General features: G+C 55.0%; 2 protein-coding genes and 1 long non-coding RNA gene across 3 annotated transcripts in view; 1 reads left to right on the top strand and 2 right to left on the bottom strand.

Moving 5' to 3' along the window:
- The window catches only part of LOC102172137, a 28,353-nt gene extending 20,887 nt beyond the window's left edge, over positions 1-7,466 (bottom strand). Inside the window, exon 1 of the long non-coding RNA XR_001918356.1 lies at positions 5,100-7,466. This is a non-coding gene — a long non-coding RNA (uncharacterized LOC102172137). The remainder of the gene's footprint in view (positions 1-5,099) is intronic.
- TECR (trans-2,3-enoyl-CoA reductase) overlaps positions 1-10,512 on the top strand; it is a 28,201-nt gene extending 17,689 nt beyond the window's left edge. Inside the window, exons 2-13 of the mRNA XM_018051173.1 lie at positions 7,473-7,523; positions 8,208-8,259; positions 8,563-8,607; positions 8,702-8,805; positions 8,880-8,995; positions 9,077-9,182; positions 9,292-9,364; positions 9,454-9,497; positions 9,582-9,639; positions 9,720-9,808; positions 10,117-10,162; positions 10,265-10,512. Of these exons, the coding sequence (XP_017906662.1) occupies positions 7,473-7,523; positions 8,208-8,259; positions 8,563-8,607; positions 8,702-8,805; positions 8,880-8,995; positions 9,077-9,182; positions 9,292-9,364; positions 9,454-9,497; positions 9,582-9,639; positions 9,720-9,808; positions 10,117-10,162; positions 10,265-10,392 (912 nt within the window). The 3' untranslated portion in view covers positions 10,393-10,512. The remainder of the gene's footprint in view (positions 1-7,472; positions 7,524-8,207; positions 8,260-8,562; positions 8,608-8,701; positions 8,806-8,879; positions 8,996-9,076; positions 9,183-9,291; positions 9,365-9,453; positions 9,498-9,581; positions 9,640-9,719; positions 9,809-10,116; positions 10,163-10,264) is intronic.
- Positions 10,575-15,026, bottom strand: NDUFB7 (NADH:ubiquinone oxidoreductase subunit B7). The gene is made up of 3 exons (XM_018051174.1): positions 14,828-15,026; positions 11,123-11,291; positions 10,575-10,774 (listed from the first exon to the last, which is right to left on the bottom strand). The coding sequence occupies exons 1-3, from the start codon at positions 14,937-14,939 to the stop codon at positions 10,642-10,644; spliced, it is 414 nt and encodes a 137-aa protein (XP_017906663.1). The 5' UTR covers positions 14,940-15,026; the 3' UTR covers positions 10,575-10,641.

Genomic DNA, 26,430 nt, shown 5'->3' with positions numbered 1-26,430 from the left:
GTGCGGTGCCCCCAGGCACCTCAGAGAAATGGGGTCAGGAGCCGAAGCCACTGGGGAAGGAGGTATTTCTGGCCCAGCAGGTGCGTTGGCAGCTGAGCCCAAGGTCTTCTCAGCTGCTCTGGCAGGAATAGTGTGACTTCGATATTTCTGGAAAGTGGAAGGGAGAGGGAGCCGAAAGCGCTGAGCCGCCGAGTCTAGGTGAACGTGTTCAAGACTCTGCGTTAGTGAATGGGATAAGCTGGTCTGGCCCACGCTGCTCAGGGCCAGGCCTCCATCCATCCTTTGAGTGTGGTCTCGCCCTTGTGCCCTGTGTGGGGCCTGTGGGGCTGGGAGAGCCCAGGTTAGTGGCTCTGCCCACGGAGCCCTCTGCCCCTTTACCTGGAGTCGAGGCTGCACTGAGCAGGGCTTGCGCCCACCGCAGGCCCCTTGTGCCCCGGCCTCGGGAGCCTCCCTCCACCCCCCCGACAGTCCTGCCTGCAGCGCTGGCACTGGCTGGGATGTGCCAGGCTGCCCAGTACAAGGCGGCCTGGTCGAAGGGCCCTTCTCCAGCAGGCAGCCCCTGTGGGGTCGCCGAGAGCCTGCTCTAGACAGGGGGCCTGTGCCATTGCTGCCTGGGGGTCTCCCCAGGGCATGTGCCTGCTGGGGGCACAGCTCCAGAAGTCTGTGTGGTGGGCAGTCTGGGGTCAGTTTACTGCTGCACGAGCTGGGAGCACCCCTCGGAACTCGGCTTCCCCATCTGTGAGATGGAGTTAATGGCGCCTGCTCCCTCGGCTGCCCTGGGGACTATAAAGGGGGGTGAGGAGAGGTGTCTGGATAGCAGCTCAGTTCTTACTCCTGTCGGGAGGGTTCCCTTGTGGGACACACGGAGCTGGGAGGTGATGAGGGTGACCTGGAGTCCACGCTGACTCTAAGGCCTGGGCCTGGGATGTAGACTGCCTTGAGGTCCCCGGGTCTTGTTTACATCCGGGAGGGGCCAGAGGGACACTGGGCCCAGCTGTGTTAATGAAAATGGGGAAACAGAAGCTAGAGTGGGGCCTGGCTTCTGGCTCAAGAGCCCTCCTGCGCACTGGCGCCTGGGCCGTGTGCCCCGCCCTGGGTGGCAGCTCCCACGGGGTAAAGCAGCAGTTGCAGACTCGTCCAGCCCGGGCTTAGGTGGTGCCTCCCCTTCCTGCCACCCTCCTGCTTGGTGCTTCTCCCTTCTGAGGCCCAGGTCAGAACCTCAGAGTCCCTCCTTTCTCACCCCCACATCCAGACCCTCAGCACATGTGGTCACTCCGTCTTTGTGGCTTGTCCACTTCTTACTCCCTCCATGGTCACCTCCCTGCTGCTGCCCCCATTGGTGCCTCTGAACAAGTGAATCAGGTCACACCCCTCCCCTGCTCAAGACCTCTCCGTGGCTCCCACCTGCGTCGCTAATAGCCAGAGTCCCTCCTGTGGCCCGCAGTGCCAGCGCCTTCGCTCCCCCCGCTGTGATCAGGCCCCTCACTCCCCATTCGTGCCTTCCTGCTCTCCCCTCCCGACTCTGCTTCTGCCACACCGGCTCTGCTGCTTGCATTATGCTGGTCAGGGACCTATTAATACAGCTTTTGTTGCCGGTTATTGATCAGAGACAGATGAGTATCACTTACATAACAGGTCACCAGCCACAGGCGTTAGTTTCTGCAAAAACCCCTCGGTCAGCAATGAGTTAGACATGCGGGTGCAGTCTCAGGGCCTTTGCACTTGCTGTTCCCTCTGCCTGGAACGCTTGACTACGTGGCCGTGTGTGTTCCCACTTCCACTGGCTGGCCTCCTGACAACTCTGAAGTGGCTATCCTCCCCGCTCCTGGCTCCCCCACGCCACCCCCGTTCTCTGTTTTTCTCCACAACTCTTGGTTTAAAACATGGCACTGTTGATCATCTGTCTCCCTGTCCCCTGCCCTCGCCAGAACGCATGCAGCTCCTGTGAAGGCAGGGACTCGGTTTTGGTCATGGCACTGCCCGTGGGAGGTGGGGAGGCAGGATGGGGTACGCGAACGAAGGGATGAGCGTGAGGTAGTGGCTCCCCGAGGCCGCCTGGCTGGTGAGTGGAGAACAGTTAGTGCACATTCTGATCTCATCCTGCCGTGGACGGAGGTCCCCGGGTCATTCACCTGGAGTGCCGGCTGCTGTGCGCACCCTTCGGGCCGCGGCCGCAAGGGGGCAGTGGAGAGCGCGGCGGCGTCCGCAGCTGCTGACTCTGGAGCGCTGGTGCTGAGCTAGAGCAGCCGCGCTTGCGGCCGCCCCGCCTCCGCCATCCGCACGTGTCTTGCTATTGTTAGGGTTCGGGCTCAATGTCACCAGCTCCTCGCACCACCCCTCTGACCTTGGTGTGGTCGGGCCCCTTCAGGGTCATCGTCAGGTTTTGGAGGAAAGAGGCGTGGCACCCCGTGTGTCTGCTGCTTGTATTTTGGTCGTATCGGCCTGATGACGTTTACTTTTCTGGGAGAGTTATTCTAGACTGGACATGTTTATGTGCTTTCTCAGGGAGGCCTTCCCTGCCCACTCTGTCTAAAATGGCTGTCCTCCCCACTCCGGGTCCCCCGTTCTCTGGTTTCCCCTCATCTCTCGGTATAGAGTTCCCACTGTTCTCTGTTCCTGCCCGCCCCCCGTCCCCCCAAGCACATGCAGACTAGAATGGTGGTGGTGATTACCTGTAAGCCTTAGAGTAACCCTGTGAGATAGCAGGTGAGGGCGGCCCACTTGGTAGCTGAGAAGATGGAGGCTCAGAGAGGTTGGGTAACTTTCCCAGCGCCACACAGCCCGAAAATAGGTGAGTCTTTCTGACTTCAGCGCCTCCTTGTGAGGGGCTGCTGGGCCTGTGGTGCTGCCTGCAGGCAGGGTGTGTGGAACCTATCAGCGGGGAGCTCCTGTGTTGGGGGTGCTGGTGAAGGAAAATAGAGGGTTCCCTTGGAGCCAGAGCAGGCTCATTGCTGACCCTTTCCTTCAGTCAGTGGTGCCCCAGAGCCTGGGAGGAGGGTCTGGCCGCCAGAATGCTGGGCCCCGCAGGAGCTGGGTGGTGTCCTGCAGGCCTCACAGAGGCCTCCTTGGAATGAGGCTGGGGAAAGCTCCCTGCAGCAGCTCCTGCTCTGGGGTCTGGTGTGGTGGGCAGGCCCCCCTTCTCCCAAGTGTGGTGATGGAGGGGTGAGGGAAAGGCCTTGGCTCAGAGGCTGGTGGGGAAGGGGCTTTAAGCCCCAGCTCCGTGGCCTTGGGCAGGGGGCCTCCCACAGGTGTTTCCAGAGCACAGCTCTTCCCAGGCTGTGTTCTAGGTGCCGGGGAAGGGCTGAGGACAGGACAGTCTCCGCCCCCTGGAGCTGACCATCCAGTAGGAGGCAGATGGTAAATGTCTGCGTTGCTATTTTAAGTTGATTGTCAGGAGGGGCCTTGCTGAGGTTGCGAGGGAGAGCCCCATGGGGTCTGGGGGAGAGCTGCGCTGGTCCTGAGAGCTGCATGTGCAAAGGCCGCGAGCCTGTCCTGCTCTCAAGCCTGGTTTCCTCATCTGCCACGTGGGGATCACCCCGGCAGCCTTGCTCCCCTGAGGCTCTGGCCCTCGAGCTAGCTTGAAACAGGTGTTCAGGGAGTGGGTGCCCCTCTTTCTACAATGGCAGCCTTGATCAGCGGCATCTGCCCATTTCCACGAAGGCGGGGAAAATGGCGGGCCCCACTGCCTGGCAGTGTCTCTGGGTACTCCCCTGGGGTAGGGCAAGTCTGCAGCCTCCCCCCCCGCCGGCTCCCCAACCCTCCTACAGGGTGGGCAGCACCCTGCCCCTTGTCCGACAGTCCCCTCTCACCAGCCCTGACCTTGTGCTCCCACTAGTTGCTGTTGGCTGGAACCCAGAGCCTGGGGCCTCTGAGTGAGAATTCCTCCCAGGCTGGGTGACGCCATCGCTGAGCTTGTCCCCTGTGCCCCAGGCCAGACTCCTGCTGTGCCCTTGTCCTCTGCCTGGCCATAGTGCCGGAGGCTTTGGGGCCACACCCCCTGCCTCACCAGTGCCCAGACTTCACATCAGCCCGATGGGCTTTGTTTCATTCATCCTTCAAGCTCTCACCCTGCTCAATGTCCCCCCAGCCCCTTCCCTCCATGGGGACGGGAGGAGATGCCCCCCTTCAGGAACTTCTGCCACCCACTTCTCCCTGCCCCTCACCTGCCTTCTCCCTTGGCGAGGGCGTCCTGAGCCGGCTGCCTTCTCTTCTGTGCTCAGGATCTCTGCTCAGCAGCCGCCTGGGCCACCTCACCCCAGTCCTGGGCCCCCACCCAGGCTGGCTTCAGGCCCGGGCACAGGGGTGTGTATGTGACAGGCATGGGGGTGAGCGCGTGCTTGGCACAGAGCAGAGGGTGGGGAGAGGTGCAGTGGGGGGTAACTCAGGAGCTGAAGATTGGAAGTGCATGGTGGGGTTCCCCGCATTTAGGCCCTCAATCTGGGTGGGGTGGGGTCGTGGGGAGACTTTGCTGCTCCTTGCCTCTTACCTTTTCTTTTTCCGGGTAATTAAAACTGGTTTATACGCCCACCCCCCAAAAAACCCTACTTTATTGAGGTGAATTTCGCATAACATGCAGTTAACCATTAAAAAAGAAGTGATTCGGCAGCATTCAGTGCCTTCACAGTGTCGGGCAGCCTCTGTCTCGCTCCACAGCCGCCTTGTCACCCCAGAAGGAGACAGGGCCCCATTAGCTGACATTCCCCTCCCCTCCCGCCATGCTGTGCTGTTGTGTGTCTGCTTCCGTTTACCTGTTCTGGACATTTGACAGGAACAGGCGACCCCTTTGTGTCTGGCTTTCTTCACCTGGCATACGTGTGTGTGTGTGTGTGTGTTTGTGTGTGTGTGTGTGTGTTCTCCTACCTGGCTTGAAGTAATTGCAGAGGCACAGACAGTTACAAAATAGGTCCCCCCATCCCCCGCCCCGCCCGCCCTCCCAGAGCCTTGCAGACCTCTCTGGGGTGGAGGTTTGGGGACAGGACATGAGAAAGGAGGACGCAACCAGCCACAGTGGCCCTGAGCTGGGGCCGCCCCCTCCCCAGCAGGCCAGGGGCTTTGCATGCTGCACCCCCCCTCCCTGACCCCGCCCCGGGCGGGCTTACCTCCGCGAGGGCGCCGCTGCTCCTTGCAGCCTGGGTGCGGCCGCGGCAGTGGCAGCCGCTGGGAGGGGTGGCCTCTGTCCCCGCTGCCCCCTCCCGCCGCCCCGCTTCCTTTCCCAGCAGCCAGTCGGGGCTCCTAGGGCCCACTGTCTGCTCCTGGGTCCTGGTCTGGTGCCCAGCTTGGGGGAGAGGGTAGGATTTCAGCCCTCCCCCAGCAGCTGGCCGGCCGGGAGAGGGGCTGGTTGTATTTTAAGCTGTTGAGTGGTTCAGCAGGAACTCGGAGGCCTGCTCTCCCAGTAGAGGCGGTGCAGCCCTCCTGCAGACCACACGGGTCCCGAAGACATGTGGGTGTTGCCACCGGGGACCCGGCAACTATTAATATGCCTGCAGCCACGGGGCCGCAGGCCCTCTGCCCGCTCAGGGACCTGCTGTCATTGCCCTTTCTGGCACATTTCGCCTGTGCCCCTCCCCTCTCCCGGGAGTGCCCTGGGTGGGGCTAGTTGCTTGGGGGGCACAACCAGCCCCCTCCTCCTGGCCCTTCTGTCTGACTGTGTCATCTGTGTGACTCCGAGGCGTTCAGTAACCTGCCCCAGGTGATGGCAGGCTCCTGCTCTAGCATGGTAACAGGAACGCTGGCCAGCAGTTCTTGGGCTCTGGACTCTCCTGCCCTCGGTCGGTGATGAGGGACAGGTGGAGCATGGATGGACACACAGGCCTACAGCCACCCCTGGCTGGTGCGGGGAGCCAGGATCTGAACCCAGGCCCATCCCCTTTCCCTCTTTGCAGGCCCTCGGGGTCTCCTCACATCCTGACGTTTTGGGGTACGTCTGGTCTGTTAGGCACCATGCCAGCCCCTCAAGGTACACAGCTTCCTACCTGCCCCCAGGGTGGGACTGAGAGAGAAGCCTGGGATCAGTCCTGTGTGCCGCCTGCTGAGCCCCTGCCTCTCCTACTGGCAGTAGGGGGTGTCAGAGAGGAACCCTTTCCCTGGGGCGGGGGCGGGGGGGGGGGTCCCTGGCTGGGTGGGTGTGCCTTCAGAGAGCCTTGTTCAGGGCCCTGCCTTGGGTTCCACGTTCTCCTTTTGTCCATGCTGCCTCCGATGAGGGCCTACCAGGCGGGAAGGGCCTACTTGGGGTCAGACCCAGTCCTGCCTGGGTGTCTGATAAGATCCGCATCAAGCCCTGCCCCAGGGCCCTTAGACCTTTCATGACAGGCTGGGGCTGCTAGGCCTCGCTCCAGCTCCCCCAAGTTAGCACCTTTCACTGCTGGCTGGCATGCCTTCTGTCTGCCTGCTTAGGGTGGGTGGGTCAGACCCCCCTCGGAGCCCTGCCCCTCCCAGCATTGCCCCCGTGCTCCCCTGACTGGGGCTCAGAGACTGGGGGGTGCCTGGGATGTCTGCTCTGGGCTCTGGGGGCTCAGAGCCTGGACACAGATGTTGTGCTGGGCTGGTGTGGTGGAAGGACTGCCCTGGTGGTGGCCTTGAACAAGGCCTGGGTGGGCCTGATGAGAAGCAGGCGGAGAGGGGGCCATGGAGGTGGGGGCCAAGGTCTCAGGATTGGTTGAGGGTGCTTGGTGGAAGTTTCTCCATTTCCAGACCCTTTCCACACTTAGAGCGAGGCTCTCCGCGCTGGGAACCCCGGAATCTGTCACCTTCCCTGGGAACACGAACGCACGAGGAAACTAATCCAGAGTGTCCCTTGCAGCTCAGAAGGGGAAATGAATGATCTATCTCACGGATTCTCAGAATAGCTGGGATTTCTCCAAGCCCAGGGAGCTTTGAGGGCTGCGCTGGGCCCTGGGCTGCCCGCTGACCTCTCCCCCTCCTCCTGGTGGACTGGCCCTTGCTCTGCACTGGGCTGGGACCCGCCTCTGTGCCCATCCTGGGCATCTCCCTGCCGTGCTGTTGGGGGTCCACGTCTACTGGAAAGCCTTACAGTTGGAACCCCCCAGGCCTGGGGGTGCTGCTCCCAGGTGCCCCCCGCCCCGGGAGGTCTGTGGCATGGCTCCTGGGGGACTCCGGTGGGGCAGTTTTATATTTAGCTGGGTCGTGGCTGCTGGGCCACTCAGGTTACATCTGCACAGAAGCTGGCAGTGCCAGGGCAGGCACGGGCTTCCTTCCAGCACCGCGGCAGAATTTGATCGCGCCGGCCCGACCCAGAGCGCCTCGCGTGGGGAGGTCTGTGGTGGGGGCTGACGGCCGGCAGCTGGGGACTCTGGCCGCTGCGGGCAGAGCAGGGAGGCATGGACCTGAGCGTGAGCCTGGTGGCCCGGGACAGCAGCCAGGGGCTCGGCCCCGGCTTTGGCCTCAACGGCCTCCCCCGGCCTGCGCCCCCCAAAGCGACCAAGAGACCTAAAAAAGCCGTTCTCTTCTTCGAGGTGGAGATTCTGGACGCCAAGACCCGGGAGAAGCTGTGCTTCCTGGACAAGGTAGGACCGGCCGTGGCGCCAGCTTTGTGGGCCCGAGGGTGCTGGGCCTGGGACTCCTCCTTCTCTGGGGTCTTGGCCCCTGGGGAGATGGATATGCCCCTCCAGCTGTGTCCTGACAGCCACCCCCTGCCCTTCAGGGTGTGCAGGACGGGTGTGTCCCTGCGCCTGCCCCTGCCACTCAGCCCCTTGGGGCACAGCGTCCTGTTCCCTGGGTGTGGTCTGGAGCTGGCCTCATGGTGCATGAGGAGGCCGCGCAGCTTCAGTGGACCCTGCAGGGCTCTGGTGCCTGGGAGGGAGGTGGGGTCCTGAGACCTGCCCCCTTCTGAGGCCAGGCCAGGGGATTGGGGTGGTCCCATCCCAGGGAGGTCTGGAAAAGACTGAGGGCCTTCACTCGGGGAGGAGCTGTGGGTGGGGTGGAGAGGAGGGGCAAAGCAGGCTTGGCTTCCGTGCTTACACCATCCCCCAGCTGGTCCAGAGGCGTCCTGGCTGCCTGGTTAAAATGGCCTTCCGGCCCATGGTTGTGGTGTCGGCTGGATGAGTTGGGGGGCCTGGTCTCCAACCCTCCCCCTCCCATAGCAGTTGCCTAGGACCCCAGTCCATCCCACCTCCCCAAGAGAGACCCTGGGCCCCTGGCCCTCCAAACTCTGCCACAACTGACTTGTCTCCGGCCTGTGCTTCCCCCAGGTGGAGCCCCAAGCCACCATTGCTGAGATCAAGAACCTTTTCACCAAGACTCGTAAGTCCAGGGCTCAGACACACGGCTCCCTGTGACCCCTCTGGGCAGGGGCCTCTAGGTGGGACCCCATCCTGCCTGCCTCTCCCTCAAGGGCCTGCAGAGATGCCCCTGGTGTGGCCCAAGCCTCTCGGGGCTGGCCTGGGGCCGCCGCCCCCGTGTGGCCACCCGCAGGAACGCTCTTGCAGGGCTTCCGGAAGGACAACATCCCCCTCTTGCTGTGTTTCCGTTCCGTGTCTGGGAGCCACACCGGGGCCCGTAGGAGCCCACTTGGCCGTGTGCCATGACACCCTACTCTCCCTACAGACCCACAGTGGTACCCCGCCCGCCAGTCCCTCCGCCTGGACCCCAGTGAGTACAGCTGTCTGCTGGGCTGCCCCCGGGCTCCAGGGTGGCCGTGGGCTTAGGCCCAGCAGCCCCTGAGCCCTGGCCCGACTCTCCTCAGAGGGCAAGTCCCTGAAGGATGAGGATGTCCTGCAGAAGCTGCCCGTGGGCACCACGGCCACACTCTACTTCCGGGACCTGGGGGCCCAGATCAGCTGGGTGACGGTGAGTGCCGAGCCCTCCTCCCCTGCAGTCTCGCCTCCTCGTGCCCCCTGGGTGACTCGCCAGCCCCTCCCCAGGTCTTCCTGACAGAGTACGCCGGGCCCCTCTTCATCTACCTGCTCTTCTACTTCCGGGTGCCCTTCATCTACGGCCACAAATACGACTTCACGTCCAGTCGGCACACGGTGGTGCAGTGAGTGGGGCCGGCTGGGAGGAGGAGTGGGGTGGGGGGCCCGCCGGACCCGCCCCCGCTGAGCTGGCTCCCCGCCCCCAGCCTCGCCTGCATCTGCCACTCATTCCACTACATCAAGCGGCTGCTGGAGACGCTCTTCGTGCACCGCTTCTCCCACGGCACCATGCCCTTGCGAAACATCTTCAAGGTGAGCCCCCAGCTGCCCATCGGCCCAGGCCCTTCTGCCCCGCCCTCCCTGGTGCCCCTCACCCGGGTCCTGCCCTCCACGGGGCCTCCATCCCGCCCCATTCTTTCAGAACTGCACCTACTACTGGGGCTTCGCTGCGTGGATGGCCTATTACATCAACCACCCTCTCTACACACCCCCCAGTAAGTGGGCAGGGACCCTGCTCCCCCTGTGAACACCCCGCAACCCAGGCTCTCCCCTCACGGGCCTCTCCTCTCGGCTTCCTTTTCAGCCTACGGAGCTCAGCAGGTTAAATTGGCGCTCGCCATCTTTGTGGTAAGCAGGCCAGGATGGACAGCGGGGATGGGGGAGTCCGGGGGGACGGGGGTGGACTCCGAGCTGACCCGGCCTCTCTCGCAGATCTGTCAGCTCGGTAACTTCTCCATCCACATGGCTCTGCGGGACCTGCGGCCGGCTGGTGAGTGGCCCGCGCGGGCAGGGGTGGCTGCTGGAGCAGGCTGGCGCGGGGTGCTCACTGCTCCTGCCTCGTCCTCCCAGGCTCTAAGACCAGGAAGATCCCGTACCCCACCAAGAACCCCTTCACCTGGCTCTTCCTGCTGGTGTCCTGCCCCAACTATACCTATGAGGTGAGGGTCTGTGCTGGGCTTGGGGTCCCCTGGGGAGGGCTAGCTTTGGTGGGGGGCATGGTGCCTGACTCTATAGCTGCTTTTGCAGTTTGAACTTTAACATTTGGCAAGGGAGATTTTGGCCTTTTGGGGGCCTAGGGTGGGCGGTTGTCAGGCTGAGCAGCTTCACCATGCAGCCCCCACTTCACTCCTGGCTGCTCCAGCACTGGAGGTCGGTTGCCATCCCCTTCCTAGCAAGTGGTCCTGAGGGTGGGCGAGGCCTCAACAGAACACCCCTGCCCGCCCTCACCTGGCTGTGCTGCCCACAGGTGGGGTCCTGGATCGGCTTTGCCATCATGACCCAGTGTCTCCCAGGTGAGCCTGTGGCCCCTTCCTTCCCTGGGGAGAGCGGGGAGGGCCCGCTGGTCCCTGCCGCGTGCAGCCCGCTCTTCCTGACTCCCCGGTTCCGCCCCACAGTGGCCCTCTTCTCCCTGGTGGGCTTCACCCAGATGACCATCTGGGCTAAAGGCAAGCACCGCAGCTACCTGAAGGAGTTCCGGGACTACCCGCCCCTGCGCATGCCCATTATCCCCTTCCTGCTCTGAACAGGCTCCCCACACCTGGGCTCAGCCAGGTCCGGCTCCCGTCCCACCCCCCACTCCTGGAGGAAGAGTGGGGACCACTGCTCTCCAGGGTCTGGAATAAAACCTGCCTGCCTGGCTGGACTCAGACTCGGCCGTGTTTCTTTGGGGGGTTTGTTCAGGGACCAGCACACCACAGGCAGGCGGAACTTGGGCCGAGGGGCCTGGAGGCTTTTATTTCTTGACTGGTCCACAGAGTGGTGGGCTGGTTCGCTACAGGGCCACCTCGGGGGCCACCTCGCCGGGCCCCAGGCCTTTGGCCACGTCCGCCTCCCTCTGCTCCCGTCTCTTCTTCCGCTGGAGCAGCCGCCGCTCCCGCTCAAACTCCTTCATGCGCTTCACATAGCTGCAGGCAGAGCACAAGGAGGGGTGTCAGGACACAACTGTCCTGTGGTCCGGGAGCTGATGGGCCTGGGGAGGTGGTCTCCCCAAGTAGGGAAGACCCGTGTGCCTGTGGTTTAGGTCTGGGGTCCGCCCCCTACCTTGACACCACTGAGCCAAGAGCAAGGACTGGGCTCCCACCTGGAACCGGGCTGGGCCACTCCTCCAGGCCCGCCCACCCAACAGCCCCTCGGCCGCCTCTATCTACTAAGGGGGGCCTGGCTAGAATCTCGGTGTGAGCTCACGGCCCTCTGCCTCTGGAGCGATGGGCCCAGGGCCCCGCGGGGGGGATGTGGGGCGGGCTGGGGCTCACTCGAGGTGCTCGCAGTAGTCCCAGTCGTGCTGCTCGTGCTTGCAGGCCAGGAAGTTGGGGAAGCTGTCGCGCTTGCACTTGAGAAACCGGATGAGGTAGTGGGCGCAGTAGTCCCGTTGCTGGAGCACCAGCTGGGCGTCGTTCATCTCCTGCTGAGTGGCCACCATCTCTGCGGGTGGAGGGAGAACCGGGGAGGCTCAGCCAGGGTGGGAGGATCCTTCTGATTTGTACAAAAGCAACAAGGGCAGAGTCCCTCTCCTGCCGTCAGCACCCACGCGAGATTCTTGCCGCTCCATCCCCGGGGTCACTCTGCAGACAGTCCTACCAGCAGAGCAGGAGCTGGGGCTGGTTTGGGGCCTAAGAAACGGTAGGCGCACACCCCAGCCTGTGCCCGGTGTGCTGGTGATCCTGAGCTCTGCGCCCTCTGGCAGGGGGCGCTCAGGACCAGCCTTCCTGCATCAAGGGAACCACTCTCCCAGCTTACACCAGCATCGTTCTTGTCCCAGAAGGTCCTCACAAGTAGCATCACAAAGTGTCTATTGCTGCTGCTGCTGCTAAGTCGCTTCAGTTGTGTCTGACTCTGTGCGACCCCAAAGACAGCAGCCCACCAGGCTCCCCTGTCCCTGGGATTTCCAGGCAAGAACACTGGAGTGGGTTGCCATTTCCTTCTCCCGTGCATAAAAGTGAAAGTGAAGTCACTCAGTCGTGTCCGATCTTTGCGACCCCATGGACTGCAGCCTACCAGGCTCCTCCGTCCATGGGATTTTCCAGGCAAGAGTACTGGAGTGGGGTGCCATCGCCTTCTCCACTGCTTACCTGCAATCCACTTCCACTGGTTCCTCTCCTCTCTGCTTCCCAGCTGAGTTTCTGTCTCACTCTGGCCCAGGGTCTGCAACTCACCACTGTCCACACCCCACCCCAGCAATGCCCACATGCTGGCTCTTTCCAGAGCCACTCGGGACCCCAGGGCACCGTGCTTCCTCAGCCTCTTGCTTCTTTCTCGAACGTTCTTTTCCCATGGCCCTCATCTCCACCATACTCTCCCCAGGTTTCCTCCCATCTCTATGGCTGTCCATACATTTTCTGCCCAAACCTGAAGCAATGGCTTCTGGTAGTTCCTGCTAAGAGCTCTCTGCTCATTCTAATTTGTGGCTTTGGTCTCCAATCTGTAGCCTAGACCCCATCTTGGGCCCTCCACCCTCAACTCGTCTGAGCCCCAGGCCTCGTGTCCATCTGCAGCCCTGGGCGGTTCCATGTCCGTGTGCTGCCGCTCATACCAGATGCTTCAGCATAGTCGGCCAGCAGCCAGAATTTCTGGAGCACCCACTGGGTGCTAGGTGCCGGGGACCCACAGGGGAACACGCTGTGCAAGAATGGGCCCCTGCTGGGAGGGACACACTGAAAAACAGGTAGAGCGGAACGCTGTGAGATGCTCGGCAATGCTCAGTATTGCACGTGCGCAGGCATGCCCGGTTGCGTCTGATTGTGACCCCAAGGACTCCTCCGTCCATGGGATTCTCCATGCAAGAATACGGGAGCCGGCTGCCATGCCCCCTTCCAGGGGTCTTCCCAGGGGTTGGTAGTAACCCATTTCTCTCATGTCTCCTGCATTGGCAGGCAGGTTCTTTACCACCAGTGCCATCTGGGTTGCCTGGACATAGGTACGCTTATGGCTGATTCATGTTATACAGCAGAAACCAACACTGTAAAGCAATTATCCTCCAATTAAAAACAAAGCAAAAACTCCAGCCCTGGCTCACAAAAGCCCTTTGAAACCAGGGGATGAACAGAGACCCCCAGGGTGGGGTGAGAGTGAGTGGAGACAGAAGGCAGTGTGGATTAACACTGGGCATTTACAAGGCAGGGAGTTGGGAGGGAGTTGTTGGATCTTGGAACCATGTGAAGAGGAGCCCCCAGGAAGGGCTGTGTCTGCTGCCGCTGTAATGGAGTTAAAACTAAGAATCTGACAATGGGGTTTTGCAACACAGCAGAGTGGGGGTGGGGAGGAAGCCTGACCAGAGCCCTGTCAGTGAAGTGGGGGGAGACAGCTAGATGGGGAGGCGGAGCAGGAGAATATTTTAAAAACAGGAGAAATAAGAGTGTATTTGCATGCTGATGGGAAAACCAATGTCCAATGAGGAGAGACTGGTTGGGACAGTGCTTGGGTGGGTGAGAGGATGGGATGAAGGGCATCAGAGAGTTCAACTGGAGCAGAGGTTTAGCTGAAGCAAGGGCAGATTGAGTAACGGGAGAGAAGGTGGAGTCCAGCAGGAAGCAGGGAAGAAGGGAGCCCAAGAGAGTTTTGGCTGCATCTGTTTTCTTAAAATTTTTTGGCTATGCCTTGTGGCATGTGGGATCTTAGTTCCCCAACCAGGGACTGAACCTTCGTTCCCTGCATTAGAAGTGCAGAGTCTTAACTGCTGGCATGTCAGAGAAGTCCCTGCATCTGTTTTCTCAAGAGGATGTCAAGTGACAAGCTGAAAGGAGATGCTGGAGTCTGAGAGAGATGGCCTGACGTTGTGGTCAAGGGGGGAGCAAGAGAGAGCAAAGGCCAGGGAATGTGACAAGAAAACCAGTAGCGCGAGGGGACGAGTCGCGGAGCAATCATGAGACCAGTCAGGGAGAATGGGTGCTTTTCTCCCATGATGTTCAGCTGCGCAGGGACAGGAGAGCTGGCCTTATCCAGGGCTCTTGTTAAGCCAGAGAGAGGGGGCAGGGTGGGGGTGGCTCTGGGTGTCTGCAAAACACTAAGGGAAAAGAAGGGTGTATGGAGCAGTGGGAAAGACTGACATGGAGGTGGGCGTACTGATGGACTACAGGTTCCGGTGGGCCTGAAGGGACTACCAGGAATCGAGACACTAGAGGAGTGTACCCTTCAACGTTGTCCTAAATCCAAACCTCTCTGCACCACCCCCGTTCCCTTAGGGGTCTCCCTGTCTCCCAAGTCATCGCCCACCTGGCAGCTAACAACGTGACCTTTTGACATGGCAAATCTGGTCGCGTGGCTCCTCGACTTAGAAGCACTAAGGGGAGAGCCCCTCTCCTTAGTCTGGGTGTGGTCAGCTCTTCTGCAACCCCCTCACGTCTCGCTTCCAGTTACAACCCCCTGGAAGCCCGCCTTGATACTCCCAGGCAACATCATGAAGACCCGCCAGGTTCCACGGTCTCCCCTACACGACAGTGAGTTCTCTTTAGTCAGTGCCTGCTGTATCCTCGGTGCCCAAACTGGCTTGGTCCAGGATCGGCGCTCAGTATGTCTGTGATATTAACTCATTAAAACAGGCAAAGTGCAGGAGAGCTTGTGCGGCGTGAGTCCCCCCGCCCCCCGCTTGTGTTTTCCCGGGCGTACCTAACAAGAGCAGTGGCATCTACCCAGAGGTACAGTGAGCACATCTCTTCCGTGATAAACTCTGCCGTAGCTCCCCACTCAATCCAGGACTAAGCCCAGGTTCCATCGCCTCATTACGCCGCATCACTGCTCTCTTGCCCCCTACGCTCTTTGTTCAAACAAAAAGACCCTCTGCCTGCAATGCCTCCACACTCCGGCAAGGTCACGAACGTCCTCTGAATTCCTCCGGGCCGAGGTCAGGGCTGAACCCAGACACAGCGCACGATGCTCGAGCCCAGCAGTGGAGACTCCGAGGTTCAGGGGTTCCCGCACCCGTGCCCCACTCCCGCCGGCCGCTCCTGCGCACTGGGCCTCACCGCGTTCCTTGCGCTCGGGGAAGCCGTAGTCGGGCGGGAAAGTGGGCATCCGCAGGGGATCGGGCTCCACCGAGGCATCGCCCAGGTATCTCCGGGCCAGGTGAGCCCCCATGGCTGCTGTCACCGCAGGTTCCAGCGGTAGCCGGGGTCACCTAATTCCTACCCGGAAGCATTCCCCCTAGGCCAGCTATGGCTTCCGGGTTGCTTGCGCCGCCGCAGGGATCGTAGAGATGAATGACTCCAGAGGAGTTCAGGTAACTCTGGGGCCTCCTAGCGGCCGGGAGGGGACAGCAAGGCACTCACCCCCTACTCTGGCTACCGCCAGAGGGAGCCTCCCGGCCTCGGAAAATATATCTGGGCTGGGGGAGGGTTGACGACAGGAGCCTGGGGTCTCCTCTCACCCTCCCTGGGCTCCACTGGTCTACTGCAGCTAGAGTACAAAGGAAAAATATATTTTATATCATAATTTTAAAAAGTTTTATTCTAAAACATTCAAAGTTTTCATAAGCGCTTGCACAGTTGCTGATGATATAATTAGTGAATATAAAAGGTTTAAATAAAATTACTTAAATATTTTAATTTAAATAAGCAAATAAAAGTTATTTATCAATACACTATAAACTGAGTTTTTAAAAAAAATACTTTTATTTATTTGGCTGTGCCAGGTCCTAGTTGCAGCATGCGGGATCTAGTTCCCTGACCACGGAACAAACCCAGGGCCCCTGCATTGGGAACACAGAATCTTAGCCACTGGACCATCAGGGAAGTTCCTATTAAACTGAGCTTTTAAATAAATCCTACTAAATACTTTGTAAAAATGAAGCAAGTTGTGATTCTAGTATTCTTCTACTTGCCACTGTAAAGAATTGGTATTACATTTCACATCTGTTAGGTTAGCGCTTCTATATGTGTGTATATTTAAAAGTATTTTAAATATACACACATATATTTTTTGTATATATATTATATATATATACACACACACGTACATATTGCTTAATACTTCTTGGCCAAATACTGCCTCCATGTGCAGCTGTAACAAATGCAAATGATGTGTTAATTTGTTACTATCTCTGGACTCTCAGTGCAGGATTGGAACACAAAAGAAAAAATTTTCACTGGATGCATGTCAGTGTTGGAAAATGATACTTGGCCGTGCAAGATTACATTTCATTTGACAAGGTGCTGTGAGTTGAACTATCTTCCACCCTCTGATCCCCCACCTCCCGCCAAAATATATGTTGAAGTCTTAACCATGGGGAAGCTGCGGATATGATCTTACTTGAAAACAGGGTTTTGCAGATGTAATCAACTTAAGATGTGGTCATGACAGACTTGGGTGGGTCCTAATCTAATGACTGATGCCCTTCTTATAAAAGGGAAATGTTTTAAACTGCAAGTTTATGTATTTATTTCTGGCTGTGCAGGGTCTTCCTTGCTGCAGGCCTTTTCTCTAGTTGCAGCAGTTGTGGCGCACCGACTTCTCACTGCAGTGGCTTCTCTCGTTTCAGAGCACAGGCTGTAGGGGGCACGGGCTTCAGTAGTTGCAGCTCTAAGCCTCTGGAGCACAGGTTCAGTAGTTGTGGCATGTGGGCTTCGTTGTTCCTCAGCATGTGGGATCTTCCTGGACCAGGGATCGAACCCACGTCTCCTGCTTGACAGGGGGATTCTTTACTACTGAGCCACCAGGGAAGCCCTAAGAGTGAAATGTGGAAGCAGACACACACCCGGGACATCGTCTGATGCTGGAGGCAGAGGCTGGAACACCAAGGATCCCACGCCGGGAAGGCTCTTCCCCCGGAGCCTTGTGAGTGAGCACGGCCCTGCTCACACCTTGTTTTGGACTTTCAGCCTCCAGAACTGTGCGACTATACTTTTTTCTTGTTTTAAGTCACCTGCTTTGTGGTACCTTGTTATGGCAGCCTTAGGACATGGAGACACACAATCATTTGTCTTTTCTCTTACCTAAACTTGATTCGTTGGTTTAGTTGCTAAGTCATGTCTGACTCTTGCAACCCCATGGACTGTAGCCCACCAGGCGCCTCTGGTCCTGGGATTCTCCAGGCAAGAATACTAGAGTGGGTTGCATCTTCCTTTACCAGGGCATCTTCCTGACCCGGGGGTCGAACCCACTGCTCTTGCATTGCAGGCAGATTCTCTACCAACTGAGCCATCAGGGAAACTTAACACCTAAACTTGTCTAATGCCTAAATCCGCCTCACATTCCTAAGCAGCCTGTTTCCAGCGTTGGCAGATGTACACCCACACTCACACCCAAGAGGGCCCTCCTGGGGCCTGAGTGACATTGATACCAAGACACGTCATGTGCTTTTTGTTTGTTTGTTTTGTTTCGTGGCCACACCGAGGCATGCAGGGTCTTAGTTCCTTGACCAGGGATCGAACCTGTGTCCCATGCAGTGGAAGCACAGAGTCTTAACTACTGGACCATCAGGGAATTCCCATAGATGTCATGTTTAGAGTTTTGGTTGTTCTATGCAGGTTCCTTTGCAAGGTCTCAGGTGACAGCGGCATCATGCATCCTTCAGTAAATTTACTTTGTGTTTGTAACATGTGTGATTCTCTAATGCAAGCCAGATCCCTCCACTTGGGCTAAGGGGGTTTCCTCTATTTGAGAGAACAGGTGTCCTGGATTGGAATGCTAGTTGTGTGGCCTGGGTGAGTTTATTTAGCCTTTTTGTGAGATGAAGTATCAATTTTTATGTTGCAACATTAAATGTGTTAATTATGTGAAGTACTTACAGCAGTTCTTGGCATGTTGTTTAGTTGCTCAGTTGTGTCCGACTCTTTTGCAATCCCGTGGACTGTAGCCTGCCAGGCTCCTCTGTCCATGGGATTTCCCAGGCAAGAATACTGGAGTGGGTTGCCTTTCCTTCTCCAGGGGATCTTCCCCTCCCAGGGATCAAACCTGCGTCTCCTGCTTTGGCAGGCAGATTCTTTACCGTTGAGCTGCGAGGGAAGCCCAGTTCTTGGCAAAGCATTAGATAAGTGTTACTTATTACAACTACATCTTTCTTTTATGAACAGCTGCATCAGACCTTGAGGACACAGAGGTGAACAGGAAGATCAGAGTGGGGCTGGATGGCGTCTGTCTCCATGCACACTTAGTCCCATGTGGGGCTTTAAATACGACCTTCAGCAGATTGAATCATGGTCCCTCCAAAGGTATGTCCATACCATAATCTTGGAAACCTGTGAATGTGATCTTATTTGGAAAACATTCTTTTGCAAATGTAATTAAGTGTCTTGAGATGAGATTGTCTTGGATTAATTTAATTTAATTCTTTGGCTCCAGGGACTTCCCTGGTGGTCCAGTGGCTAAGAGTCTGTGCTCCCAATGCAGGGGGCCTGGGTTCCATCTCTGGTCAAGCAACTAGATCCCACATGCCACAAATGAGGGTTCATATGGCCTCAACTAAGACCAAGTACAACCAGATAAATAAATAAATATGAAAAAAATCTCAGATCACTTCTCCCTTGTTCCCCAAGCCTCAGCTGTTTCTTATAAATATTCTGAACCCCTCACCTTCAGGGAGGTGGGTTTGAGATTTGCTCCCCCTTCTTCTTGCTTGGCTGCCTTGTGAGTAAACCCTTTCTCTGCTATAAATCTTGGTGTTTCAGGCTTGGCTTGCTGTGTGTCAGGCAAACAAACCTAGTACAATAACACAAGCTAGAGAGGACAGTCCAGTGGGTGACTGAGGCTTCCTTTCCAGGGCTACCTGTGACCTGTCTCCAGAACATGGCACAGATTTGTGATTCTGTGCACTTCCTGACTCCAGGGGGCAGCCTTCACACTCTGGTCTTCGTGAATGGCACTCCTGGAGTTGTGCAGTGCGCAGCCTCCACAGCTGGACCAGGCTGTCCTGTTCTGTGTGTCTCCTCTGACTCCTTTTCTCTGTGTATCAGCTGCTCATTCAGAGGCCAGAGCAGGAAGGAGACCCAGATAGGCAAATCACGTGCCCAGCTCACTCTCCCTGTGTGACCTTGGGAAGTGATTTCCCTTTCAAAGATGCAGTTTACTCACCTGAAAAATGGATCCCTACTAAATAGCTCCTCCCCACTTCATGATTAATTTCCTTGTGAGCACTTAACACCCTCTACCCTGAGATCCATTTCTGCTTTATTGACTATGCCAAAGCCTTTGACTGTGTGGATCACAATAAACTGTGGAAAATTCTGAAAGAGATGGGAATACCAGACCACCTGACCTGCCTCTTGAGAAACCTATATGCAGGTCAGGAAGCAACAGTTAGAACTGGACATGGAACAACAGACTGGTTCCAAATAGGAAAAGGAGTACATCAAGGTTGTATATTGTCACCCTGCTTTTTTAACTTATATGCAGAGTACATCATGAGAAACGCTGGGCTGGAAGAAGCACAAGCTGGAATCAAGATTGTGGAAAGAAATATCAATAACCTCAGATATGCAGATGACACCACCCTTATGGCAGAAAGTGAAGAGGAACTAAAAAGCCTCTTGATGAAAGTGAAAGTGGAGAGTAAAAAGTTGGCTTAAAGCTCAACATTCAGAAAACGAAGATCATGGCATCCCGTCCCATCACTTCATGGGAAATAGATGAGGAAACAGTGGAAACACTGTCAGACTTTATTTTTTTCGGGCTCCAAAATCACTGCAGATGGTGATTGCAGCCATGAAATTAAAAGACGCTTACTCCTTGGAAGAAAAGTTATGACCAACCTAGTTAGCATATTGAAAAGCAGAGACATTACTTTGCCAACAAAGGTCCATCTAGTCAAGGCTATGGTTTTTCCAGTGGTCATGTAGGGATGTGAGAGTTGGACTGTGAAGAAAGCTGAGCGCTGAAGAATTGATGCTTAAGAACTGTGGTGTTGGAGAAGACTCTTGAGAGTCCCTTCGTCTGCAAGGAGATCCAACCAGTCCATTCTGAAGGAGATCAGCCCTGGGATTTCTTTGGAGAGAATGATGCTGAAGCTGAAACTCCAGTACTTTGGCCACCTCATGTGAAGAGTTGACTCATTGGAAAAGACTCTGATGCTGGGAGGGATTGGGGCAGGAGGAGAAGGGGACGACAGACGATGAGATGGCTGGATGCATCACTGACTCGATGGATGTGAGTCTGAGTGAACTCCCAGAGTTGGTGATGGACAGGGAGGCCTGGCGTGCTGCGATTCATGGGGTCGCAAATAGTGGGACACGACTGAGCGACTGAACTGAACTGAACCTGAGATCCATTTGACTTATTTATTTTGTTTCCTGTTGGTTTCTTCTCTTGAATAGCCGCTCTGAGGAGCAGGGAATTTTATCTGATTTGTTCACTGCTATATTCCTGGAACACAGGAATGGAACTGACGCACAGTAGGTGCTTAGTAAGCAGTTGTCAAAACCAACATAGGAATAAATGAGCAGGGTGGTATGGAGGAGTCAGTTTGATGGCTGTGTGAAAAGTTTCCTGTCAGGCACCTAGGATGAGTTACTGGAGTTTCAGCTAATTACTATTATCTATCAAAGTGTTTATTAACTATTTCTATTTAAAACTTTTTTTTTTTTTTTGGTCTAAGCGCACTCCCCCCCTCCCCGCGTTGGAAGTGCGGAGTCTTAACCACTGGACCTCCAGGGAAGTTCCATCACTCTTACTATTTTAATCTGGCGCTCACTCTCTAACTAAAAGGCCCCCCAGAGGGGGCTCCCACGATCGGTCGTCTCACTAGAGAATGAAGAGGTCCAAGTGAGGCGGTGGGAAAGGTGGGAGGGGCGGTGACTGGACCATTCTGCCCTGCAGTCCCAGGACTCAAGTGTTTCAGGCTGGTCTGTCTAGACGCAGAGTTGGAGACCTGGGGGGGATCATATTACAGTGACTTTGGTATTAAGGGGTGAGGGAGGGGCCGGGCCTCAGTCACCCGTGCCCCACAGCCTTCCTGTTATTTTTTCTCTACCAGCCATCTGACGAGGAGAGTTCCGGTGTCCCTCGCCCGCGTTCCCTGCATCACGGCGCACAGCTTCCCCGCCCCTCCTGCCTCCTTCCCCGGCTGCGCCGGCCGCCCCGCCCGCTCGGCCCCAGGCAGGGCTGTATTAGAATTGTGGGCAGGCCGGCCTCAGAGGCCCCAACTGGGGCCAAACATGGGGAGAAAATCCTGGGTGGAGTCTCAGCCTCGCCTCGGTCCGCTGGATGGGAGATCGGAAGCTCTGGGTAATTCAGTTCCGGAGGAGGAGGCGAAATAAGTGAGCGTGTCCTAGACAGTCCCTGGGGAAGACCTCGCCTCAGTTTGATGGGTGCGTGAAGAGCGCTTCCTGCCGGGCACCGAGGACACGCCCAAGACCGACCAGATGGGCGCCTGTAATTGTAGCCAAATAAGGGCAGAGCATCCGGTCCCATCGCTCCCCATCACTTCATGGCAAATAGACGGGGAAAAAGTGGAAACAGTGACAGATTTTACTTGGGCTCCAAGTAAATCTTGGGCTCCAAAATCACTGTGGATGGTGACTGCAACCACAGAATTAAAAGACACTTGCTCCTTGGAAGAAAAGCTATGACAAACCTAGACAGCGTATTTAATGCAGAGACATCACTTTGTTGACAACAATCCATGTAGTCAAAGCTATTGTTTTTCCAGTAGTCATGTATGGATGTGAGAATTGGACAATAAAGAAGGCTGAACGCTGAAAAATTGATGCTTTCGAACTGTGGTGCTGGAGAAGACTCTTGAGGGGGCCTTGGACAGCAAGGAAACCAAACCAGTCAGTCCTAAAGGAAATCAACCCTGAATATTCGTTGGAAGGACTGATGCTGAAGCTGAAACTCCAATACTTTGGCCACCTGATTCGAAGAGCCAACTCAGTGGAAAAGACCCTGATGCTGGGGAAGATTGAGGGAAGGAGGAGAAGAGGGAGAATGAGGATGAGGTGGTAGGATGACATCACTGACTCAGTGAGCATGGGTTTGAGCAAACTCCGGCAGACAGTGGAGGACAGAGGAGCCTGGCGTGCTACAGTCCATGGGGTTGCAAAGAGTCAGACACGGCTTAGGGACTGAACATCGACAACAGCTGTAGCATGAGCTGCCCTGGGATTCTGTTGCCTACGTGAAAGGAGGCTGGCTGGTAGTGGAGGAGTCAGTGAGCCTGGAGGGGCCTGACTTTAGTCAGGGCTTGGTAGGCTGCACGGTCACTCATGCATTCAACAGTCATCTTATTGGACACCTAGTGTGTGACAAGATGGTGATAACTGTTGAGGAAAAACAATGAATGGAGTGTATGGAAAAGGGCAGTCTTGGAACTTGAGTTTTATAAAGTCTCACTGAGAAGGAGACATTGGCTCTCATACTTCCAGTTTCTGCAAGACACCAGAAGCTTGCTGTCCTCAGGGCCTTTGCAGGATTAGAATGCTTTTTCTCCAAATATTTACAGGGCCTTCCCCCCACCTCCTTCTGTGGATTTCAATTGTCAGGGGTTTCCTGATCACCTTCTCTTCCCCTCCTCCTCACCACTTCCTTCTCCTCTTTCTCCTCCCCCTTCTCCTTTATAAATTGAGATATAATTGACATGGGCTTCCCAGGTGGTGAAGTGGTGAAGAATCTGCCTGCCATTGCCGGAGACACAGGAGACAGGGATTCGATCCCTCACTTGGGAAGCTCACCTAGAGAAGGAAATGGCAACCCCCTCCAGTATTCTTGCCTGGGATAATCCCATGGACAGAGGAGCCTGGTGGGCTATAGTCTGTGGGGTCTTAAAGAGTCCAACAAGACTTAGGGATTGAGCATACACATGTAATTGACATATGATAGTATATTAGTTTTTTGTATAAACATAATGGTGTGATATTTGTATATACTGTGAAATGGTCACTGCATAAAGTCTAATTAACATCCATCCATAACAGCACATCGCTACGCTTCTTATTTTCTTGTAATGAGAACTTTTAAGAACTGCTTACTCAATGAAAGTGATATTATTTCAAAGCATGGATGTGCTATAACGTAATACACGTAGGAGGTGTTTATAGACACATAAAAAATGTGGTTCTAAGAGTGCTAATTGTTCAGCAAGATTAGAAGGGCGTTACATCAGTAAATGATGTGCTGACTATTTTTTATTGCATGGAGAAAGAAAGTGAAAGAAAATGTTAGTCACTCGTCATGCCTGACTCTTTGAGACCCCATGGACTGTAGCCCACCGGGCTCCTCTGTCCATGGAATTTTCTAGGCAAGAATACTGGAGTGGGTAGCCATTCCCTTCTCCAGTGGATCTTCCTGTCACAGGGATCAAACCCAGGTCTCCTGCGTTGCAGATGGATTCTTTATCTTCTGAGCCACCAGGGAAGCCCATTCATTGCTTGTAGAAGTATATTTCAAAACTCATGTATAAAAATGTATTTGGGGGGACTTTCCTGGTGGACTAGTGGTTAAGACTGCAAACTTCCAATGCAGGAGGCACAAGTTCGATCCCTGGTAGGGGAACTAAGATCCCACATGCCACATGGTGTGTCTAAAAACAAAGAATCAAAAACCATGCTTTTTGAGTGTTCCTTGCTCATCCAGTTGTGAACAGTTTTACTTCAGTGAATGGATATGTAGATATATCTATAATGCATGTAGAGAAATGTCTAGAAACGCAGGTGAAAAAAGATGCTCCTATGAGTGTTACTTGAGGAAAAAAAGAAAAGAAAAAACATCTGCTCTCTTACCAACTTTCAGATATACCCAATCACCACCTTCTACTTCTTTCTTCTTCTCCTTCTTTCTATGCCATGCACCTTGCGGGATCTTTATTCCCTGACTAGGGATTGAACTTCGGCCATGGCAGCTGGAGTCCTAACCAGCCACTGGACTGCCAGGGAACGCCCCCGATTAAGGAGGAACACTTTCTTAAATATGTGTTTAATTCCCTGCCTTTCCCTTAGCACCGCTTTAGTTACACCCCACATACTTTGGTATGGTATGTTTTCACTTTTATTTAATTAAAGATATTTTCAGGTTTTGACTTTCTCTTTGACTCTGTGGGTGAGACTGAATTTCCAACTACTTGTGGATTTTCCAGTTCTTGTTCTGTGATTTCTAGTATAGTTTGGTTCTGGTCCAAGACCATGTTTTGTGTGATCTGTATTCTGTGATCTTCTTTACTATTGCCATGCGCCCCACCGCTATGCACACTCGATTCCTCTTGCCTGCTTTATTTTCCTTCTTTTTTCTGCTTATGTCTATCTAACAACATTTCTAAGATACAATTTTTATTGAAGTATAGTTGGTTCCCAGTATTATACTAGTTTCATGTGCACAACATAGTGACTCAACGTTTTTATAGATTATACTCCATTTAAAGTTATAACAGAACTTCCCTGGTGGTCCAGTGGCTAAGAATGTGCCTACCAATGCCGGGGACATAGGTTCGATCCCTGGTCTGGTAAGATCCCACATGCCTTGGGGCCACTAAGCCTGTGTGCCACAACTACTGAGCCTGAGCTCTAGAGCCCTTGAGCTGCCGCTCCTGAGCCCAGGCGCTGCAACTACTGAAGTCCATGCGCCTACAACCTATGCGTCACAAGAGAAGTCACTGCAATGAGAAGCCTGGGAAGCACAAGGAAGAGTAGCCCCTGCTCGCTGTCATTAGAGAAGAGTTCAAGCAACAACAAAGATTCAGTGCAGCCAAAAAAAAAAAAAAAAATTACAAAATATTGGCTGTATTTCCTGATGCTGTACAATATATATTTGTTGCTTATTTATTTTATTCATAGTAGTTTATATCTCTTAATCGCCTACCCCTGTCTTGACCTTCTTCTTTTCCCTCTCCCTGCTGGTGACCATTAGTTTGTTCTCGATACAAGATATCTTATTAATTTATTTTATTCAGTATCTCTACTCCCAAGACTCTTTCCCTTGGACTGCAAGGAGATCAAACCAATCAGTCCCCAAAGAAATCAACCCTGAATATTCATTGGAAGGACTGGTGCTGAAGCTGAAACTCCAATACTTTGGCCACATGATTTGAAGGGCTGACTCATTAATTTATGACTCCCAGCATAAGTCAGCGAGCTGACTCACTGACATGCTGGGAAAGGTTGAAGGCAGGAAGAGAAGGGGGCGGCAGAGGATGAGACAGTTGGGTGGCATCACTGAAGGAAAGTTACGTGGCTTGAAATAGCCTGGAGCTGAAACTTCCCTCCAGGTCCTCCCCACCATTCTAAGCAAAACAAAGAACTCTTTCACCTGAAGGAAAAAAAAAAAAAAAAAGGACATTAAGGTTGATTACGCCCAGCTCCCAGCCAGTCCAGCCTCTGGCCAATGTCCAGAATTCCTTGCCCCAGCCCTTTAAAAGATAACTACTCTGAACAACCTTGGAGAAGAACAGGCTCCCTTAAGACAGTAGCTTTCGCATATATGCCTATATATACTTACTCTTTTCTTGGGTTAGTGCAGCAGCTCGCTAATCGGACTGCTGCCCCTTCTCGCCTCATTAAAGGTGATCTATTCCCATAAAGTGCCAATCTCATTCTTTTTCTGAACCTCGCCTTCTCTAACTCCCCTACCCCACATTTACCAACTCAATGGACATGAGCTTGAGCAAACTCTGGGAGATAGAGAAGGACAGGGAAGCCTGGCGTCCTACAGTCCATGGGGTCGCAAAGAGTCAGACACAACTTAGCGACTGAACAACTCCTCCCAAGGGTAGGGATTTTTGTTGTTATTGTTGTTCACCAATGTCTCCCTAGTTCCTAGAAGAGTCTAACATGTAGTAGGTGGTCAATACACATCTGTTGAATGGATAAGTGTTCCCAGTTTCCATTGGACATATCAGGAGACCTTTACTCAGACATGTTCTGCTCCCCTGAAGCCACACAGCAAGAGGGACAGAGCTGGTCGGCCTGAGCCCATGGCTTTACATTATACCCAGCTGATGGGACTGGATTTCACTACCAGTTCCTGCATACCTGCTGTGTGTCAAGTCTCAAGGCAGGACCTTGGCTGTGTGGACATCACCCTCGCCTAGTGAGACCATCCGGCCTTCACCTTATTTACCTTCCCCAGGCTCACACACCTTAAAGGATGCCCTTGATGGCCAGAGATTCTCTCCGTCCTCTTGGCTGGTACCTCCAGCCCATCCCTTCCTTACCCCTCCACCCCGACCCCCCATATCCATCTGGAATCTGATTCTCATTGCTCAGTGGGTATTTGCTGGGCAGACAGGGTCTTCCTTCTCAGGTGGACCTCTATTTCCCCATCTGTAGAATGGGAACAGCCCACCTTTACCTCAGGTAGATGGGAGAGGTTCTGTGTGTGACATCATGGCAACAGGGGAAAGTCCAGCCCCTGGGGTGAGCTTTATCTGGAGACGGGAGCTGGTCGGCTGCCGCCCTCCCACCTCAAGTAGGGCTGGGGCCATCCCCCCGTGCGTGTGCTGGTGAAGAGTTTCCGCTGGCGGAGACTATGAATTGCTTATTCTGAGACTGTGAGGTGAGAAGTAAATTCCACCTCATTTAAGTCACTCTTGTTCTGAATCTCTGTTATGACCACCCAGCCCAATATTCTAACATGTACAAGGATGTGACCGACGGGGTTTCCTTATTGTTTAAGCCAATCTGAGTTGCATTTCCTTTAACTTTTAATGGAA

Source organism: Capra hircus, chromosome 7, assembly GCF_001704415.2.
Source record: "Capra hircus breed San Clemente chromosome 7, ASM170441v1, whole genome shotgun sequence".
NCBI classification, from domain to species: domain Eukaryota; kingdom Metazoa; phylum Chordata; class Mammalia; order Artiodactyla; family Bovidae; genus Capra; species Capra hircus.
This window is presented reverse-complemented; position numbering and strand designations above follow the sequence as displayed.